The 22,266-nt window shown below is 38.6% G+C and overlaps 1 protein-coding gene across 20 annotated transcripts in view; it reads right to left on the bottom strand.

Moving 5' to 3' along the window:
* GRIP1 (glutamate receptor interacting protein 1) overlaps nt 1–22,266 on the bottom strand; it is a 585,894-nt gene that overhangs the window by 49,514 nt on the left and 514,114 nt on the right. For all 20 annotated transcript variants that reach the window (XM_036238016.1, XM_036238017.1, XM_016148483.2 and 17 more), the window contains 4 exons: nt 21,395–21,581; nt 20,657–20,802; nt 11,013–11,093; nt 783–852 (listed from right to left, as the gene is read on the bottom strand). In XM_036238016.1, coding sequence (XP_036093909.1) covers nt 783–852; nt 11,013–11,093; nt 20,657–20,802; nt 21,395–21,581 — 484 coding nt within the window. The remainder of the gene's footprint in view (nt 1–782; nt 853–11,012; nt 11,094–20,656; nt 20,803–21,394; nt 21,582–22,266) is intronic.

The raw sequence follows: 22,266 nt of genomic DNA, 5'->3' as shown, positions 1-22,266 counted from the left end.
CAAGTAGCTAGAAAATTGCAATGCTGAGCAAGTTGATGGCAGAGCTGCTTCCCCACTCTGCATTGCCTGCCTACTTTCCAACTGTCATGTGAAAGACAAACTTTTGTTTGATACACTCTACTTACGAGTCTCTGTCACAGCATCTGAGCCTATAACTATATACCTAAACTTGAACAATGTTCTTCCTGCCTTTAAGTGTTAAAGTATTTCTTTAATGAAATGGCTGTGATAATAGATGGGATTTTTTACAAGTTCTTAACTGGAGAAAAAAAGTTAACAATCTCATACCACTATTTAAAAAAATATTTTTGATCTGTGAAACCAAAAGTTTGAGACTCTTTGATTTTGATGGTATATGGACCAAAGAGGAGACTAAGACTTGAGGATCTGGCTTGGCCAGGGAGGACATTCTGGCATCAGCAAAGCTCTTTCATAAGCTAATATGTCCATGTGGAGTTTCTGTCATAATTGGGGCTGCTTTCAGTTTTTTAGTTGGAAAATGAAAGACGGATATGGTCAGTGAAGGAGAGCCTATGTCGGCTTCATGAGGATCCTAAAAAACATTTTCAGGTGTTGGTTGTTTCCACTGGGTGCAGGAATAAAGAGATCTACAATAGCCATCGACATTAGGAATGTCAAATATGATCGATTAATAGTGGCTGCATGGAAAATATTGAGAATAGCATGATCCATTAGCAAGATTGACCTAGGGTGTGGCAGAGGTCATATTTGCTTTAATTAAGAAATGCCTTGGAATGAATCAGAAAACCCATTTTCCTTACCTGTGTGCCACACTGCCTTTTTTGATATCTGAAATGACAAGGGGGTCTCCTGGTTTTCTACTGGATGGTGCTGTAATATAAAGATAGACTAGTCACATTTTTATATCCACTACTCACTCACTACTATACATTTCACATTTTATAGTAACTGTTAAAGCAAATACAATTTGTATGTAAAGATGATCAATTAGAAAATGTGCACACTACATCTTTTTGATGAAAAAATATGTTTGCATTAAAGTATTTATAAGCTTTAAAACTAAAGCAGTCGCTTTAAATTTGTACCTGCAGAAAGCAATTGGAGAGCTGCATCAAGTTTAAATCTATTTTAATCTGTGGTCCTCAAGGGAGGGTGGCGAAGGGTAGATGCACCAACAGGAGAGTGTTAAAAGTAACTGGGGGCTCCTGTTAGTGATACTCATGTGTGATTCCTTCTCCCACCCTTTGTTTTTACTCCTTTTGAGGGAAGGGACGCCATTGTTGTGGGTATGTGCTGTATTACCAAGTGTTCTGGGTGGGCAAGTAGATGAGAATTACTGATTTAAAGCTTTTTTTTTTTCCCCCAGAAGGAAATCTTTTGCTAGACGTACTGTAAATCTTTAAACTTTGCTCACAAATTCATACCTAGAATGTTCTAAAGTGTTTTGGAATGTGACTATTTTATTGACAGTAGTAAACATTTGGTGTTAATTATATTTTTATAATACTCATACTCTAAACATGTTTATATGATTTTTATTGACTTTACAGATTAAACTATTATCCTGCATGGTGGTCGATTTTGAGCTTTATAACTGTTCTTAGGAATTTGATGAGAATGAAAAGCAATTAGTAATGACACTACTTAATCTTGAGAATGAACTACAGTCCAAATAAATACAAAAATGTCATCTTAATGTAAGAATTTGGAAATATCATTTAATTTAGGAGTCCGATACTTAAAATTAACCATACTAACATTTGTAAAAAAACAATCTGCCTCCAAGAGGAGAGCTGTTTTGCTAACCTAAGCCTTTAGTGACCATTAAAAGGCCCCTAAAGTAGGATTTTCTTATAAACAGTCTGATCACCTCATAATAATCACAGAACCATATCATAACCCATAATAGCATCTGAATCCCAGAAAAACGTTTATGCGTAAGAACAGATGGTTTAATATCTCAACAAAACATTGAAAGACAACACAAACACACATACCAATACCCTACCCACTGTCTAAATTAGTGCACAGTAAATGTTAATGGTACTTCATCCAATCATTATTCTTGGCTTGTAGAAAGGAATGTAGAACATTCTATTCACTATAATTAATTCAAAATTTATACCTCCACTCAGTGATATGAAATAATTCCTCAAGAGAAAACATAAACATCTAGCATTATCACACATGTCATATTTTAGAACTGCAAATTGTTTTGGGCATAGGGCACAAAAATAAAAACTTTGTTATTACCAGGAAGTACAACTTTTCTAGCATCTGCCAGTGAATTTACACAGTAGTTTGCCAAGCTGAAGTAACCATCACAGAACACTCAATGTTTCCCTTGGCTTAAAAAAAAATCCGTGTTCCACCAAAACAAAACAATATCGCAGGCAACAAAACACAGCAAACCCATCTCTGTAGTCTTTGCAACAGAGGAAAATAGCACTGTGACCTCTTGGACAAACCTACACTTTGCAGAGAGGCTTGAAACTTCTTATGGTCTACAGCAGGAGTCTCCAACCCCTGGTCTGTGGACTCCTGTGAGGAACTGGGCTGCATAACAGGAGGTGAGTGGCAGGTGAGAGAGCGAAGCTCTGTCTGTATTTGCAGTCACTCCCCAGCGCTAGCATCACTGACTCAGCTCCGCCTCATATCTTCAAGCATTAGATTCTCATAGGAGCATTGGTCCTTGGTGTCAAAAAGGTTGGGGACCACTGGTCTACAGATAAGTATGGTAGCCATTCTCACATTTACCAGATCCTTCTCCTTCTGTTTTAACCAAGTCCATATCTGAGACTTGAAAGGTTCATCAGTGTGGGTGCCCATTGGAGTGATGAAGCTGAACCCATAAACAGTCCAAAATCTGTATGAGCTCTTGACAATGTCACCACCATACCTACCAGGCACATTAAGTGTGGCAATGCAGGCACTGAGGACTCAGTCATGGTTTACATATTCTAGCACCATGTTTTAACCATCCGCTACCTGAGAAGTCACAAATCGAGCATGCTTTGCTTGAATTATAGTCCATGAAAAAATTATATTAGTTGCCAACATATAGAAGTGAGTAGATTTCATACAGATGTATAGCTTCTTTTTAAAAATTAGAGAGGCAATATGGTTGTAGTGATTAAGAACCAGAACTTGGCAGCTGGAACGCTCAGGTTAGAAATCCTGACTCTACCACTAAGTAGCCATGTGCACTTGGGCCCATAGCTTTAAGCACCTTCGTGACCTCGTCTGTAAATGGTGATGAAGATAATAATAGTGCTTACCTCATAGAATTTGTGATGTGAGGATTGAGTTTTTACATATAAACCCACTGGACTAGTGCACATAGGATGCACTACATAGTGTTTATTGTTGCTATGATTATCTAGCAACATTGGACTCCCTTTTCCACCAGCCCCTTCAGATAGAGCTTTCAGTCTCCTATTTGCCACTATATTCATTGAAAGGATCCCGCTTGCCTCATCCCTGGGGGCCTCTGAGTTTGTGGCTCTTTGAGTGAGAACACAATAGCACTCACTCAGTGTTTTGACTCTGATCAATGTTTTTTACAGAATCATTCTTTCAATATATATTTATTGAACACTAACTATGAGCTAGGCACCTCCAATCTGGCCAATGGCCATCAAATGCCAGAGAAGTTGGATCAAAAGGAGAGGCAGGGCGGGTGAAATCTCATGAGGTCACTAAAGATGAACTAATTTTCTCTCTTCTGTAAAGTGATTGTAATTGGGAGGGCCACACAAATATGTCAAATGGGGAGGAGCTTACACTAAATGGGTGAAGTGTGTGGCTCAGAAAAGGAGGGCAATCAAAGGTTATTAAGTTCTGACAAACAAAGAAAAAACAAGGATAACCGTTTGAAATCTCAATATAAGTTGGTCCAATGTACAGAACTGAATGCTTGACAAAAGAGGAAGAGTAATGATGCAAAATCCCATGTTATATGATATATATTAGATTTAAAATACTGCCTTTTCCCACTCTTAGTTCATAAAAATAATTTTAGGTCAAACTCTTCACTTGTACATCCAATGTCAGTTGTTTTTGTTGTTACTAGAGTTGCATTTTTTGACTCATCTACAAGCTTTTTCAAAACTCATCATCATCATGTCTTTTAGAGCCCTTTAGCAATCAGCAAGATGATGTCACTGGGAATTTCATCCCTAATCCCAAGCACCCACTTGTATAACATTATATGTAATTGATACTTTTCATCTGCCCATAAGCATACATATTTGGTCTTCACAAGGAAACTTACTAGACTACTTTTAAAATTTACTTTTTATTTATATAAAAATTATACACGCACACAATTTAGAGTGTCGAAAGTTCTATAAAAGTAGTCCTTTATTTCCTGCTTACCCAGTAACTTTTCGCCGCTTCTATGTGGCTAAATAGCATACAACTATTACTACTTATTTTTCAGGGTTGGTTATTTGCTTATTATTATGAAAGATGAGGAGTTAGTTCTTTTCCTCCTCTATACCACTGCCATATTCATTCTTATTCCCACTCCATTCTTCCAATACAGTTTTGACTTAATTTTTTGTAAGACCAATATTTGGTATTTATTTTAGTGTGACTATGTAAATAGTAGTCACAGACAGGTCATGTAGCCTTCTATGATTACTTGCCTTTTTTTTTGCAGGATATATTTTCTCCATAGTCGTCTTGATGTCTTTGTTTGCTCAGTTTTCTTGTGTTTATATGAATTCAAGTTCTCAGATTTCCCAGGCTATGTAAATCTCCTCTCAATATGTTAAATCATATCAGCAGTTCTATCAGAGGTTTACAACCTGTCTGGACTGTTTGCTTTCTAGGGTTGCTACATAGATCTTGGGAACTTCCTTCCCACAGATTCTGGGAAACCAGAGGTTTTCTTGAGTTCTGTTAAATTATTAAACAAGGAGGCCATTAGATCGAGGTGGCTCTAATGCCATGATAGTCTACACAAGCAAACCAAAATCTAAGCTTGTAAATTGCCTCAAGGTTGTTAAATCAAAATGTTAAGGACAACCAAGCAATCACAGCCAATGAATCTTCAAGCTATAGCCAATCAAATAATTTCCTTTCTTTGTTTCAGCAGTTTCTCTGTGTAAGTCTTTCCCCTGGCTCCTGTGGATGAAGGGCTCCTACCCACTTCCAGTTCGGCTCTGCTTGAATTCAATCTATTTTTGTTCAACTAAAGTCTTAAGATTTTAAAATATGACTCAGTTTATCTTTTAACACTGCCTTCCTGCATCCTTGGAGCCCTTGCACCCTGAATCCAGCTCTCCCTTTTTCTGGCTTTACTTTCTCTTGGTGGCACACATTTTCCGGCAGCTTCCTGAAAAAGAATGCATGGGAGGAGAATGTCTGAGAAGTTACATAGCTGAAAATGTCTTCTTTTTACCTTCGCATTTGATTGATGGCTTTGCTACAGGGAGAATTCTACACTGGAAATCATTTAGAATTTTGAAGGCATTGTTCCACTAATTTCTAACTTCCAGAGTTGCTGTGAGAAGCCTGATGCCATTCTGATTATTCGATAATTGTTTGTATTCTGATACATTGTATGAAAACTCCTTCCAACCTCCTGCCACAAAAGATTGTACAATTGCCTTTTCGTGCTAGTGCTATTAGATCTCACGATGACATGCCTTGGTATGGGTCTATTTTCATCCATGGCTCATAGACCCATCAATTTGAAAACTTATTTCCATCAGTACTAGCAAATTTTATGAAATTATTTGATGCTTTCCTCTTTCTTTCTGTAATGGCTACTAATCGGATACTGTGTCATTTGGACTCGTCCTCTATAATTTCCATCTATTCTAGATTCCTCGTTCATTTGTGGTTTTGTTCTAATTTCTGGTATTTTCCCTCAAATTTATTTTCCAATATTTTTATCGAACACTTTTCATTTCTGCCTTCTTAAGTTAAAGAGCTCTTTATTCCCCTCTGTATGTTATTTTGTAACAGTATTCATTTCCTCCCTCCCGTGGATCTATCTTATGCTGTTAATAATGTTAATGAGAGTTTTTTTCTTTCTAAAGTTTTCTTTTTCCTTCATGTGCTGTTTCTTCGTTTTTCTTCTTTGTTTCTGCATATTAGATTCTTTCCTCGTATTCTTTTATTTTTTCCTTATGTCTCTGTTCACATTAAAGAGCGTGGCCTTAAAAAGCTTTTTGAAAGCTTGGTGCAACTGAGTGAGGTTGTGGACTGGGTCTTCACTGTGTAGTTCAGGCCAGGTTTTTTCTTTGGGTCACACGGTTCTGATTCTTTTTCCTGCTTGGAGGACGTTAAGCCCAGCTACCTGGCTTCTTTGAGCTTATTGGGGGAAGAAGACTAGCAGTGTCAACATTCAGTAGGTAAACTTTCACCTAATCTGTTTTTAGAGTGTACTGCTAACCCGGCTGTGCCCTTCCAAACCAGAGACCTTCCATTTCATGCTAGGATAAAAAAAAAAAAAGTAGGCTTCTGCCAGGGAGGAAGGGGTGCCTGGCTGTGCTGAGTTGGGGAAAGCATCTAAGGAACTCATTTATTCTTAACGGACTTTCATCCAGTCCTCCTGTCTTAACTCTACCATCACTCTCACTTCCAAGAGTTCCTGACTCCACCAATTCCGGGGCCTGTTGGGAGTTTAGGACGTAAATCAGGTTCACTGACAGCTTTTGCTTTTGCTTCTTTAAATTCGCCTTTCTCCATCTTCTTTGCCACTTCCAAATTTGTTTGCTGCTAAATATTTTCCCTTTCCTCTTCTCCTTATGGGTATGTGCCTTTTGAAAAATCTTATACTGTCATTTTGAAACAGGGTATAGGGTGCAAGTGGAGCACGGTGGACCAGACCAAACAGAGGAGAGCTATCTAGCCAGAGGGGCCTTGCCTCAAGGCCACTCACAGCTCTGATCTTGCGCAGTCGTGCTATTTCACAACTTAGCTACAACGCTATTGAGCTGTTCCACAGCCCTGCTGTATCACAACTGAACTGTCTGCACGGGATAAAGTCTCCCTCTTCACTACACCCCAAAACTGGAGATTAGCGTTGGTGTCGAACTGGTGCCAGTGTTCTCAGATGGTCGTTGGAAGAGGCAGAAAATGACAGTCTCTATCATATGTTTGAAAAACTTCATATTAGAAAATAAGTGAAATCTTCTGAATTTTGAAGCGAATCAAATGTGAATCAACAAAGTATTCCAGGAATATCTAGCCATTCATGGAACTTACCCTGGTAGTCAAAGTACTTTACTCAAAGGGTCTGATAAGCATCCAAACATCATTGGAGTAACACACACACACACACACACACACACACACACACACACACAGATATGATCATTCGGTTTTACTTTAATTGCAATCATATATGCAACACTTGACAGGTAAAACAACTTATTTGATTTGAAATGGAGCAGTGAGTAGAGTTTTATTGCAAAGTTGGCAAAAAACCAAAACAAAACAAAACAAAACAAACCCTGAACCATTCTCTTCTAAATATGCTTAAGACTTTAGGGGAAACTGACAGATTTATTTCGCTTGTCATGAAGACTGTTTAATAATTTCATATAAAAAAGCAAGCCTTTGTTCATGAAAACAATTCAGTCACAGAAAGCCAACAAATTAACTGCACTCACAAAAAACTGTCTTTTGCCTTTCTGATATAGGATCTGGGAAGGTTCATCAATCCGATGGAGACAGGGGTACGTGGCAAAGTGACAGCAAAGCCAATGTTAAGGCAGACAGAATGGATTTGAATCCCTGTTTAGCCTTTATAGCTCTGGGTCTTTGGGCATGGTATCCAGCTGAGCCTCACTTTCTTCTCTGTAAAATGGGCATATAGGTCACAAGGTCACTTTGAGGATTAAATGAGAAAACACACAAATTGCTTAGAGCCATATTTGGTACAAAGCAGATACAAACTACCCTAATAAAACCTCGAAAGCAAATGTCAATATCAAAAGGACTTTGGTGACGACTGCACATGACAGAGACAGCCAGGACTGTCTGACTTGACAGGTAGGTGGGCTGTGCCAATGGGTGTGCACTCTGGTTTCTCACTGGTCAAAGTGTCAGAGCTTCAGGATGCGACTTCCAGAACCAAACTGCATCTTTCTGCGAGGTCGTTCTACTTTACTTGTTACAATAAATTACTCCATATTATAGCAATTCCATCAATAAAAATAATGTCTGATGCTAATGCGCTATGAATGCCTCATCAGGAACTTAGGAAAATTAGTCTAAAACTGCTCACCACATCCAAAATCAGACAAACTCATTTCTCAGTCAATTAGGTATGAAGAGTGAGCCTTAAGCCAAATGCGAAAGGCTCTGATAGTATCTTCCAGAGATGGAGGCCTGTTTTTTACCACTCAGAGTTTTCACAAGGTGAAGATGACAGAAAAAGGAGTTTGTATAAAGATAGTGAGAAACATCAATAAACCCTTGCAGTGCCTTGGTTTCACTAATAAACAGTACCTGTGTGTGTTTGAGAAGAGAGTCCCTTGATTTCCTACTTATGTAGTATATTGCCATTGGCACTAAATTTTGTGGGGTAGAACTTCAGAATATTTCAAAGGGCTCTCTGTGTAAAATAAATAATAGTGTGTTTCAGGCACTTTCCACAAACTAACTCATTTAATCTTCTGAACTATGCTACAAGGGAGGCAATAAGTACACCATTTTATAGGCAAGGAAATTGGGAACAGAGAGGTCAAGAGAGTTGGGGAGTGGGGCAGTCTGGGCTCTGAGTCCTTGCTCAATCTTTTTCCAACTTAATGATTCTTCAGTTCATGCAACAGCCTTTTCACGAACATCTATATTCATCATCCCTTCAGAGGCTCACTTCCTGCAGTGCGCGGTGGTTAGTAGAAGATTGTCCATGATAGACTCTTTATTCATTCAGTCAACAAAGACAGGGATTAATAAGCATTTTGTTTGAGCCAGGACCTGTGCAAGGCCTTAGGAGTTTACTATTTCACAACGATAAAAATGAGTTCTGGAATTTTTTTTTTCTTTTAGCAAATTCTGCTTTCTCAACTGGCAAAATATGAGTATTTTCCATGAGAAGACACAAACTCAGTATGGTGCCGATTAGCTGTGTAAATGGAGCTGTAGCCCTAGAAGGGCTGACAAGCATGTTTGACAAGCTTATGTATCATTTCTCCAACCGGGAATAGTGTAACACTTCTAGCTTCCACGAATAGCTTTAGCTAATGGCTAGCTAAAATTCAAGCCATTCTTGTGGGAGTTTGGGGGTACTTTCCATTATTGGTATTAAAATAAGTTTTAGAAGTAATACTTAGTGCATATGCAATACCTTCGTAAAGCCTAATTTTAACTGGATTCTTCATGTGAATAAAATATTTTGTAGTTGTGTGTACACGACTACACCTCAAACAAACAACAGATAAGTATTGACTTTAAAACAGGAATATGTCATAAGATTAGTTTTTAAATGGATACTCTTTTATAGTTTAATTATATTTTTATGTATACCAATTTTTAAGGATAAAAATTGTGTAAAAATCTATTGTATAAAAACACAAAAAGATCTTTTTTCTAATTAAAATTTGAGAGTAAAATAACTATGTGGCAAAATGTGTGCCAACAGAAGCTTCCGAGGAGGAAGTGTCTTCAGTATAAGTGCTAGCAGTTAGCATCCCTAAGGCAGGTAACATATTTTCAAAACTTAGCATAGGGGTCTAGACATGGTAGGCACGCAGAATTTATTAATGAAGGCAAAAGGAAGAAAGAATGGAGTGGAAGGTAGGGCCTCTGTATGCCAATTAAAGGCATAAATGATTTTAGTAGCACCTAGAATAGGTCTGGAATCTTACAAAATCTTATCTCATCTTTCTACTTACTATACAGATGCACACCAGACACATTGGGCTTCCTTTCCTCCCTGTGGGCCACTTTGGGATTTGGGGGGTTTGTGGTTACAGTTTCTCCATCACACATACGGCTTCTTGTTCTTAACATTTATTCTGTATTGTAGTTTCACTATATTTAGTGTTGCAATAGTATGTGTAATTTATTGGTCATAAATAAAATTTCATTTTCAGTGTTAAATTTATACGGTCAATGTTGATATTGGACAGCCCCCTTTTCAGACTGCCCAGATGAGAATTCTTTATTTTTGCCTTAACTATGGACATAAATGCTATCCAAAAAAGTGTAAGGAGGCACTTTTCTGCAGCCTCATCACCCTTTCTTGAAGGGACCACCCCTGGTCGCAGACATTGCCTCTATGTCTCCTTTGGTCTTTACGTGTTCATCATTTGCTTTATATTCTTGAGGGCGTTAGTGGATAAATTTAGTTTATGGACATTAAAAGCACAAAAACCTCAATTTCCATTCCATAAAACTCTGTTCGGGCTGAAATTTTCAAAGTTGTTTTACCAGAACAGTTCAAAATCTAGAGCCTGATGAAAGGAGGAATTAAACACATTTGTATGTTCTGCTTTTCTTTTTTGGTTTGGTTACACAGACACCTTTGTACCATGGAGGAATTCAGGAACTAATTAAAGCAAACACATTGTTATAGTCTTGCAAAATGAATTAGAGATGCAGAGTGGCCAAATGGGATGATAGTCTTAAAAGTAAATAAATGCAATTGTTGTTAGTTAAATAGATTATTGTGAAAACTTACTCCACAATATACTGATTATAGAGAATCTATATACATTTACATGTCCTTCTAATTATTTATGGAAGGTGGTGACACATTTATTGAGTATTTACTTATTTGTCAGCATATAAATATGTTATTTTTTAAATAAAACCTTATATTTTACATATATCTTTATTTCCATCTTACAGATAATGAAACAAGGTTAGAGAGTGTTTAGGTAACTTGCCTCATTCACACAACTAGTAAGTGCTGGAGGTGAGATGGTCTCCACATTTTTGTATCATTCCATAGAAACTTGGCAATGATACTTAAAACATCTACTATACCTATAAACCATTTGACAATACAATTTTTTAATGTATTTTTTAAATTCCACATTTTATAAGAAATCACTTCTACTTACAACTTATGGTTATTCCAAGTTCCACATTATGCTTCTTGGGGAGCTTTACATGGAATGTTCCACTACTTGGGATGACAGACTCTGAAATTTCAAAACAAAAAAGAGTGTTTACAGAAGGTAAGGAAGAATGGAGCACCGATTAATGACAATGCATCAGGAAAACATGTATCATAAGCATCCGTAGTTAAAGCTATAGAAAATGAAGTAAAGTAAATGCTCATAAAATCCTGACAAACTAAGCTCCTGGTGAAGAATACATGTCATATCCACAGCTACTGTGCATAATTCACAGTAACAGTTGAATTCACTATTTCTTAACTGTCATTTAGGCAACATATGCATAAGATTTACCTGGGATGTAAGTTAAAAATTTAGATTCCTGAATCATCTCAGATCTATAGGATCAAAATCTCTGAAGATGGAGCCTAGAAATCTGCATTTTAAACATGTTCTCCAGGCAATTCTTAGGCATAGTAAAATTTAAGAACCACAGGCCTCATTATATCCTTTCCCCGCCTCAACCATATTTTCTCAGAATTTACTATTCAGCAACTTTTTTTTCAGCTATTGTTTGAAGGTACTAGGAGAACTAGATTTTAGGAAAGATTTCAGTTTGGTGAGATGGTTGTTGATTTGGGGAAAAGGGGAGGGAAGTGCCTTAATCTGTAATGTAAACAGTGAAAAAGTACACTTAAAAAGGTAGAAGCAAGACTGATAATCAAAACATTTCAGGACCAGGATGGTACTGCCCACAACCACACAGATGGGATGGCTCACTATGGTTGGGAACACAGGGAACCCAGTGGCCCCGAGTGCATCAAGGATGACCTTTCAGTTTCTGGATCATGGGGAGCTCCAGAAGGTTCCAGAGAGCAGCAGGAGGACAGGGGACACTGGGACAGAGTGAAGATGGGCTCAGATATTGGCCAACCAGTATAGAAGGAGGGACTAAGTTGATTTTTACCAGGGCTTGACTATTATTTTAGAAAGGAAGGAACTGCTACAAATTCTTAAGTATACTCTACTTAAAATTCCTTTAAACGTCTGGGATACCTTGAATTAGAGATAAGGTAAAATAGAAATAGCCTCTGAAGAGATAACATCTATTCACCCTACACTGCTAATGACTATAATCCTTTCATGAAGGTTTTGGGAGGATTCGGGAAGGCACTGCAAGAAGCAAGGGAAACATAAGCATACAGGGAGGACCATAAGATGGCTTTTACAGCTAGGTTTTGCTCAAAGCCAGCTCCCCAACCTGCACACAGAGAATTAACTACAGTGGCTGTGATGTGGGTAGAACTATTAGGCCCTCAGGCCACAGAGTACAGATTGTTAATCACACATTTAACATTCTGAGTCTCTGCAAAGCAAGGTGAAAGTTAGAATGGTCTCACGGAAACAGAGTTACAGTACTCCTTTCCTTGTTCTGCCTTAACTTGCTCTTCCTAACCTTTTGTACTTCCCTATGAGAAATTTAAGCAGTAAATCTTTTACAAGACCTGAATCTGATCTTCCAGTTCTGCAGATTCTCCATTGACAGCTAAACTAGAAAACACAATAAAAACTTGATTATATTGGGCCCTTCACCTGTAATGCCACTTTTAAATAAAGGATCCCTCAGACTTCTAGAACTCTACCTGTAAAAAAGGATTCCAGTTTTTACTCCAGGGGAGAGTGAGGGAATCTGTTGCCTTCTCTAACTTCCTCCCACTCTCCTTAACTTTCCAACCCTGTCAGGTGTGGCTAAGTGAGGGTCACAGACTGTGTGAGGTGATAACTTTGGGTTTGCTGTTGTCCTCAACTAACACTTTGATGTGCCAGGAAGGACCCACGTTTGTTCGTTCATTCGTTCATTTATTCATTCATTAATTTGTTAATTCATTCATCAAGAATTAGTACCTTCCTCATTTCCCAATAGGACTTGAGCTAGGTAAAATTATTTATTTCTCCCAGCAAATTTTAAAAAATCTGGCAAATTTTGATATATTGAGGCAGAAAAAAGAAATGAGGCAAGTGAAAAACACATAGTTGTGCTTCATTTCCTTACTGCAGGTGCCACGAGTATCATGAATATTTACTTCCAAAATATTTCTTAAATCCATGCCTTTCTTCTATATTTTTCCTGAGTCCTCTTCAGTCCCTATTCCAATAATGGAAGGCTAATTGCCACCTTCATCCCAGTCCTAAAATGACAGCTTAATCTGGAATGACTAGGGGCAGAGAGAGCATTTGGAAATGGCCACATTTTTGCTACTCGCCAGTGTGCAGGGAGAAGGGGGACAGAAACAAGTGTATGTGAGGAGAGCATGCGAAGTCCTGTAGAGAGGCTGCACTTGGCTTGACAGTCCTTGATGCCTGGTTCTAGCACATCCTGGGGCTGCTTCCATGTCCTGTCCTCGAGGGCTGTGAAAATACCGGTGTGCTTCCAGGAAATGTCTCTTCTCTGTCTAAACTAGCTTGGGTGCATGTCTGCTGCTTGCGACTGAAAGATCTCTGATGAACACATTGATCCAGTAAAGGAAATGGGATGGAGCTAAGCAGAAAGCCCCCCACATTAATGTTTATGGGTATTAGCGGTAATAAATATTTGATTACTCAAATAAAGCATGCAAGTGTTCCTCAGTAAATGCATAAGAAGCTTTAGAGGAACAAACGGCTTCCCTACTTATGGAACTCATTTCATGTATGTTTTAGTGTTACCCGTTTTAAGAAAAAGTTTGCTGTGAAAGGGGAGGAGAGCATAGACATTTGCATACCTGTATCCATGTAAGTAAATAACATCTTGCCCATGATGCCATGCTTATACAAATGAGGTCTTTGAATCATAAGGGCCAAGAAACACCGATCTAGAATAGTTACTATGGCAACATTTGCTTTTATAAATTTTTAATGCAGGGAAGCTTGACCAAGATTAACACTGTTAATGACACTGGCAGAGATATGATCACTTTCTAGAAAACAGTAATGGATCACTTTTGACTACATAAGATTTGAAATATTTATAATGATGAACAAATATCAACAAATAAATCTCTTTGATCAAGCTGTGGCTTCATTTTAATCTTTAAATGCCAACATGATTTATTTTATATTTGGTAATTTTCTTCCCTCTACAATTACTTGTTGGTTAAAGCAAAGGCACATTTAATTTGGAGTTTCTTAAAGAAATACTATAAAGAGAAAAAGATCTAATATTTGGAGAAACAATAGGTTTAGAATAAGTAAATAGAATGTTTATTTTTTAGACTCCCTAGTGATTACTTTGTGCTTCTTTGGTTTTGCTTTATCTTTGTTAATACTATAATTAAAAACACATTTGGGTGAACAAAGAATCCCTTCTTTCCAACTGGTCTGCTTTTCCTGCCGAAAGCATTCATTGTTGGCACAGTAAGATAATCACTACATCACAATTCATCAACCTGGACACCCTTGTGAGATTTGAAAAAAATTAATGGATTCTAAGTGGGATGAATGTAAATGTTTAACTCCTATCCACTCAGAGAAAAGCACTGGGGGCTCTAGCAACAATGGCAAACATCATTTAATAGGACTTTCACTGGGATGTCTTTTTAGAATAAAGCTGTATTTCCTTTAACAAAATAACTTAAGACTTTAAAGTAGAAGCTTCACGTGTTCATGATGTTATGATGTTTTAGATTGGTATTTAAAAGACAGTATTGAAAAAAGACAAAATGTAACTTATGCTAATGTTGTGATTATAGCTTTAAAAATTATATGTATGGTAAGGATGGTAAAGCAATACAAAAATTCTGTAATTAATGTTAATATAATGTTGTCTATACAGTAGCACCCATTTAAAGAGATAGATTTAAGGCAAAAGTGTACTCACAGTCAAGCTCTTTAATCACTCTTATGTCACTTAAAATGTTTATAAAATAGAGACAGGTTATCTCTAATACCCAATAATTCAGGAATTAAGATCTGGATAGAATGCATTTCTGAGGAAGAATTTTGGAAACAAATGGCTCACATCCAGACATTTAGGAGTGCATCCAGAAGGCCAGGGCAATCTTGAACTAGCTCATGTCCAGAGATTTCCTACTAATGTTCCAAGTTCTCTAATGACGTCTTGGGGAGTTGAAAAGAATAATGAAGGTTTAGAACAGCTAATGGGGTGATCAGTGAGAAAACCAACTAGATTCATGTAATGGGATTTTCAAGCTGAGTGGTACACCAGGCAGAATCTGGAAGCTCCAAGTTCAGAGCAGCATTGACCTGTTTTTTTGTTTTGTTTTGTTTTTGTTTTTGTTTTTGATTTTTTTTTTTGTCAAGAACTCTCAGTTGCCAAGGACTAAGAGCAGAGAGAGCAGATGATTAAAGTGAGCCAGAGATTGAGACTGAGATTTCTAACAGTTTCTAATAGATCCCAGTAGATTGGTAATGACTGACGAGAGTGTTTCACTGAGGATTCAGATGCTGTGTCTGGGCTCGGCAGGAGGATACTAGCATCAACTAGTGATGTCTGCCATGAGCAAGGGAGGGAGGAATGATAGGATGGAAGCATATTTTTTTCTGGCCCTCTTCTATACCATTTCTATCTATTAGAAATGAGTTAATTCTGAAATAATAGAGGGCAGAGGGAGATGGCCTTAGGTCCTTCTTTCTTGTCCCTTTTTCAAGCAAGCTTGGAACAATGTGGGTTTAATAGACATAGTTTCTATTTTTTAGGAGTTTCTACCTAAGATAGTAAAATATTTAATCAACAAATACATAAAATATACATAGACATTAAGTACAGATTAAACAATAAACAAATATTGAGGATACATATAGAATAAAAAGGCATTTATAGCACGAGTAAACACTTAGATACTGTTTATGGAGAAGGTCTAATTGTGCTGGCCATTCCAGTACTGGAGCATAGGATAACTGCTGCTCAACATCCTACCACACACAGATAGCTACTGTCCCTCCTCAAACAGTGCCAGTAGGGCAGAGAATCAGAAATCCAGCTGTTTCATGCTGGGAACTCTAATATCTCTTTGAAGAGGCAGTGCCATATGATATGGAAAAGACAAGGGTAGTCCCATTCATTTATTTTTTCTTTTGTTTCCCTTGCCAAAGGAGCTATATCAGAAAAAATATTACTAAGAGCTTCGTCAGAGAGTTTACTGCCTATGTTTTCTTCCAGGAGTTTTATGGTTTAAGCCTTTAATCCATTTTGAGTTTATTCTAGTATATGGTATTAGAAGGTGGTCTAGCAAGTGCCCATCAACAGAGACAGAGAACAAACTGATGGTTGCCAGATAGGAGGGGAGCTGGGAGCTTAGGTGAAAAAGGTGAATTAAGAAGTACAAATTGGTAGTTACAAAACAGTCACAGGGATGTAAAGTATGGCCCAGGGAATACAGTCAATGATATTGTAATAACTATGGATAGTGCCAGGTGGGTACTAGACTAACCTGCGAGTCAATATGTAAGTTATATAAATGTCTAACCACTATGCTGTACACCTGAAATTAACATAAAATAATGTTGGATGTTAACTGTAATTGAAAAATAAAAAATAAAAAGATAAAAAAATAAAATTATTAGGTAAATAAAAAGAAAAAATAGACAGGTGTAAATCAACAGACCTAGGATCTACCATTCACTTTGCTGCATGACCTTGAGTTTCCCCACCTGAACCTCAGTTTCTCCACTTATAAATAAATAAAGGTACTGGACTGTAAGTCTTTTTACCACTAATGTTCTATAACTGTAGTAAGTACATTCTGAAGCCACTGGACAGCCTTCCCTGAGAACCATGCCCTCACTACCATCTGGCTGATCCTTATTATAGGGTCCTTCTACTAGATTCCTGCTTGGCTGCAGTTAACTGACAGGGGGAAGATACCAGATCTAAGTTGGGCCAATTCGATTCTTTCTCTTGGGAATGAGGAATCAGAACTATTGCTATTACCTGGACACTTTAGCAAAGACAGAATGATCATGTGCAGATAAAAGTCAGAGAAAACTTGTACAGAGACAAATGGAGCGGATGTGTAGAAAGGAGAGTACCGAGAGATAAGAAACTCCACAGAAACAGTGGGTATGAAATCAATGCTTTATGCGAATTGAAGTTCTTGATACGAGTCCTTTGGAAGAGCCAACTGAACATCATTTATTCATTCACCAAGTACTGGCCGAGAGCATCCTGTATTACAAGTACTATTTTGGGGACATTTGTGAACAAAAGGCACAAAGTCCCTGACATCATAGATTTTTCTACTGCAGACAAGATAATAAACAAATAAATATACCACAAAACATCAGCACTTGAGAAGGGCTAAGATTCATAAATTTGAGCAAGGAAGACGGTCAAGGAAGGCTTCTCTGAGCAAGTGACATTTGAACAAAGATCTGCCCAAAGTGAGCAAACCACCTGAACACGTTGGCGAAGAGCTACCTAGATTTTCCTTAGTCCACCAGCCAGCTTGAAAATCCCTTTACATGAGTCTGGTTGGTTTTCTCACTAATTTCCCCATTAGCTTTTCTAAACCTTCATCATTCTTTTCAAATCCCCAAGATGCTGACCTTTTCACCTTTGCTTGACAGTTCTTAGATGAACTTCCTAAACACAGCTAAAAATGTATTTACATTCTCTCATCCTTCCCTTCAGATTCATAGGAAGAAGTCTTCTACTTTTAGTCTTAGTCTAGTTATCTACCTATGTTCTAGATAACTTCATTCTCATCCCTTTGGGGACCCAGTTCTATCAATTACCTCTCATTCATTTCAGGCCCCAAACATGCTCAAATCTCTCCAATCTTAACAAAACAAAACACACCCCAGAACTCTGATTCACCCTCTGTTTGTCGTCCCATCTTCTTTCATCTACAGCTAAATTTCCTGACATTGCCAAGTGTCCCCTGGGGCAAACCTGATCTTGGTTGAGAGCCACTAATGAAAAGATAAGGAAATACAAAATAGAGCACTGAGCATATAACTAAATGCTGTAGAAGTTCTAAAAAGAGGAGCCTCGAGTGGCCTCCGGTCTCTTCTCTCCTTTCACTGCATTTCCCCTGCCAAACTCTATTCCGAAACTGAATTCTTGGCACAAAGCGAGCACAGCTGTCTGCACTTCTCCCATTTCCTTCACTCCTCAGAGCTCACTGCAGTCTGACTTCCATCTCACAGTTCTCTGAAACTACTCTGTAATCTTTCTTCCGAATTGCCAGGTCCAGTGGACATGTCCTGCCTTATGTGACTTGAATTCTTCACAGCACCTTTACGTTATTAACCATGACTTTTGCCTTGAAACTCTTGCTTTAGCTTCCAAAATACCACCTTTTTTTTGGTTCTCCTCCCGCTTCTAACTGTGCATCTTTATTATCTCCTTTGTTAGCATCCTTTCCCTTTAAATCCGAGACTTCTTTAGGCAGAGTCCTGTCCTTGGTCGCTTCTTTCTTCCACTCTCTCCCTAGGGGTCTCCTTTATTACAATGACTTGAACAGTCACTGACATGCTGGTAAGTCCTCGGTCCTGCTCTTTAGCCCAGACCTGGTCCTGGACTTGAGGAGGCCCTGCCTGCTGTCTCGTGGGAACTTCCTTTTGCATTTCAGCAGCAACACATTAGGTAAGTCTATTCTTATCTTTCAGCAGTTCTTGCTTCTGTTTAATTGGCTATGAGCTCCTCGAGGATATTGATCCTTTCTATTTTCTCTTTCAATGGTCTGAACACAGCACAGTGCCTCGCTAGCATTTAGTAACAGGTGCTTATTAATTGTCTCTTGAATTAAGGAATGAATGTGCTTGGCCTTTTCCCTTAGTATTGGCAGTGGATTTACCTGCTCATGTCTACAACAGAACTTTTTGTAATCCCCAAATTTCCGCTCTTCATCTTCTTCCTCTCAGTTAAAGACATCACTGTTTACTCCTGCCCCTTACACCTGAGGAGTTGTCCATAATCTTCCCTTCTCTCATCTTCCATATCCAACCCGTAAGCAGGTTCTGTTAGTCCTGCTACAAGCCATGCTCTAAATTTCACTATTTGCCACCATCTCTAGCACTGCCACTGTGGCCAAGCCATCGTTATTCCTTACTTGTCCAACTGCCACAACCTCCTTACTGGCTTTTCTGCTTCTGCTATTAAGAAGGATCTCTCCAAAACACTCATCAAGTTATCCCCCTCCCCTCCAGGAAGTGCTCCATGACTTCATCACACTTGAAATGTAATCTAAATTCTCTACCGAGGCACTCCATTACTGGGCCCCTTCTAACGTCTCCCACCCGATCTTCAAATCCAGATCTGATTCTCGCCCCCAACTCCCTTATATGCTGCATCAAGAGCCCTTTCTGCTGTTTCTCAAATCCATTAAGCTTATTATTCTAGCTCACATCTCTCTGCTTGGAATACTCTTCTCCTGGATTCTCACATGGCTGGCTCCTCCTCAACCTCCAAACCTCTGCTCAAATGCCACTTCCTTGGAGAGTCATCCTATGAAAATGGCTCCCTGCAGTCATTCTCTAACCCCTATTCTGCTTCCTTTTCCTCAGAGCACGTATTATTATCTCCATTCATAATTGTTGGTTTAAAAGTTAACTTTCTGTCCTGCTAAATGTAAGCTTCATTAAGACAGGGATTTTTTTTTTTTCTTTTCTGTCTACTGTTGTAACTCCATTGTACAGAAGAGTAATTGGCCCACAGTAAACACTCAGCAAATATTTGCTGGGATAATGTGATCTCTAGGTCCAAGGGCATACCTATACTGACTGGTAAAGGTTATTGGCTCCGTGAGGTAGTATTTTACTGTCTAAAGACAATTTTCTTAAATGAGAACTAGTGCCAACCCCTAAAATTTGCATAGCTACTGATGAGGACTCCTTTCAGGACCAAACTTAAGTTAGGTTCCTCTGTCTTAAGTTTGGACTTGTCCCTGACCTAGATCTTGGCCTGCTGAGCCCTTTTGGCAAGTCTCCTGCTAAATCGATTTACGAAGAATCCCTCTACCCTTGAATATACAATTAGATTATAATCCACCGTAAATATCAAATCAAGTTCCTCTTAGTAATTTTCCATCCAATGATTTCCTTACTCTTGCTTTGCCTGTTGGCTATGAATTCCTGGCTGTCCTTGCTTTTTTGCGCTTTTTAGAGTTGAGTTCAAGCTCTCTTTCTTATTGCAAGTCTTGATCTCTCTTGCAATAGTCTTGAAAAAAGTTGTCCTTGTCATTTTTAACAAGTGCATGGTGCAATTTCTCTTTAATACTAGAGACCACATAGTTATCTACTGGGCTTGTATAAATCCATCTAACAAGTTTTCATTGTTCCCCTCTAAACCTTCTTATGTTCTTTGTAGTGGGAAGGGTCAAAGAGAGGCTTTGCTTGTGTGACTGAAGAATATGGTTTCTCTAGCATACAGGGGAAAGTCAGGAAGACTAAAGCCTGAATGATTTTTTTTTTATCACCTTTATAGTGGCTATTATTTATTTATTCTGTCACATTTATTTTCAACTGTTTTTGTGGTGACATTTTAATGAATAATACAACAAAAATGCTCAATTCAAAATGACACCCCCAATCTCCAAAACAAAAACACGTTCAGTATATAAAAAATTTTCCTTCTGCCACATAATCCATATAATTCACATGCAGTCCACTCCTGACTCTGCAGCTGACTTGAGACTATACGATCATACCTGCTACATCGAACTCAATTTCCAGCGTGACCTTGCTCGTGATTGAAGAGTCTCGAAGGAGCTGATTGGCTTCCTCAAAGGTGCTGTCTTCAGTTGGAATTCCGTTAATGGCCATCACTCTGTCTCCGATCTGTAGTACCCCACATCTAAATTTAGAATGACATGTTAGAAGTTGTAGAGTAAATAATTGTAAAAGTTTAAGTTACCGAGTCTGCTTTGTTTGATTCTTGCAAAATGTCATAACCATTTGGTCTTATTTATTCAATGCTGTGGGAATTATATTAGGTCAATTGCACTGTCTTACACTCTTGCATCTCATGGCTACAAATGTGAGCAAGGGAATCTTGAAGTATCCCAGACAAGTAATGAATAATTCTGCACCGTAGTATTGATATAATGTGATCTGAACCAATATATAGTAATGAAGAATGTACATTCCCCCATAGCAGAGAAATTATTACAGTTTGAACTTAGAATTTTTTTAATACATTTTTTTCCCTTTTTAATTAGTGTAGCCTCTAGTCCTCGATGGACAAAAATTTGTTGGATAAAGGCATCCACGCTCATTATTCTTCTCAAAACTGATCAAAAACATAACATTTTATTGTTGGAACAGAGAATTCATTACATCTTACATTTCCTGCATTGAGCACTGTTCCATAATTTATTAGCTGTCCAAAGAAAGCCTGCACGAGACATGCAGAGCAGATACAGATGCTGTGAAAGAAAGTGTCTCACCTCTCGGCCGGACTGTCAGCGTCAATATAGGAAATCAGAGGTGGAGAGGAGAGAGTCTCTGTGGCAAAGACACTGCCCTGCAGCTGGATCCCAAACCCTGTGACAGGGTCTGCTGTGAGCACCACCTCTGTGGTTTCTGTGTGAACGACCTGCCCAGCCAAGCCCACTGTGCTGGAGGCTAAAGACACTAGAGGGACAAACACAAAGAAGAATGACTAGGTTGAAGCAAGCACCAGGAACACCAGCATTCCTGAAGCAGATCATGTCTCTGAGAGGAAGCTCATTGGCAATGGCGGGAGGTTATATTTTGGCTTTCTAGCAAAACGTTTAGCCAGAGTGGAACAAGATAATCGAGTCTCCCTGTACTTGTCACGTTTCAGTCACAATATCAGTATAGCCTCCTCCCTCTACACACTCCCCATATTAAGGACAGTTGTAGGAGCTGTAGGAAGAAGATGACCTCAGGGTCAGAGTACTTGGGTTCTGGTCCTGGTTCTGCCACTGAGCAACCAACCAGCTGGGTGACGTTGGTGTAAGTCATTGATCTTTTTCCTACCCAGGAAAAAGGAGGTTGGGCTAATGGGTCCCCCCACCCCCACATTAGCCATCTGTGCCTAAGCTTTAAGCTTTTTACCAATAATCTGACCCCTAGCTTTGAAGAAATATCTAAGTCTGGCTCCTGGAGTGGTGAAGACGTGCTGGTCATCAACCTTAATCTAGCACTGCATTGGCGTGATGGCGCTATTTAAATGCTACATTCCTCCTCCTCCCAAATTGGGTCTCTTCACTCCTTGTTCTTTCCCACTGGGTCTGCAGCTTCCTTGCCTGTCTCTTATTTCATCTCTCCTGAGACTCTTCTAAGCTCCCAGGCA

The sequence above is a fragment of the Rousettus aegyptiacus genome, unplaced genomic scaffold (genome assembly GCF_014176215.1).
Source record: "Rousettus aegyptiacus isolate mRouAeg1 unplaced genomic scaffold, mRouAeg1.p scaffold_m13_p_2, whole genome shotgun sequence".
Taxonomy (NCBI): Eukaryota; Metazoa; Chordata; class Mammalia; order Chiroptera; family Pteropodidae; genus Rousettus; species Rousettus aegyptiacus.
This window is presented reverse-complemented; position numbering and strand designations above follow the sequence as displayed.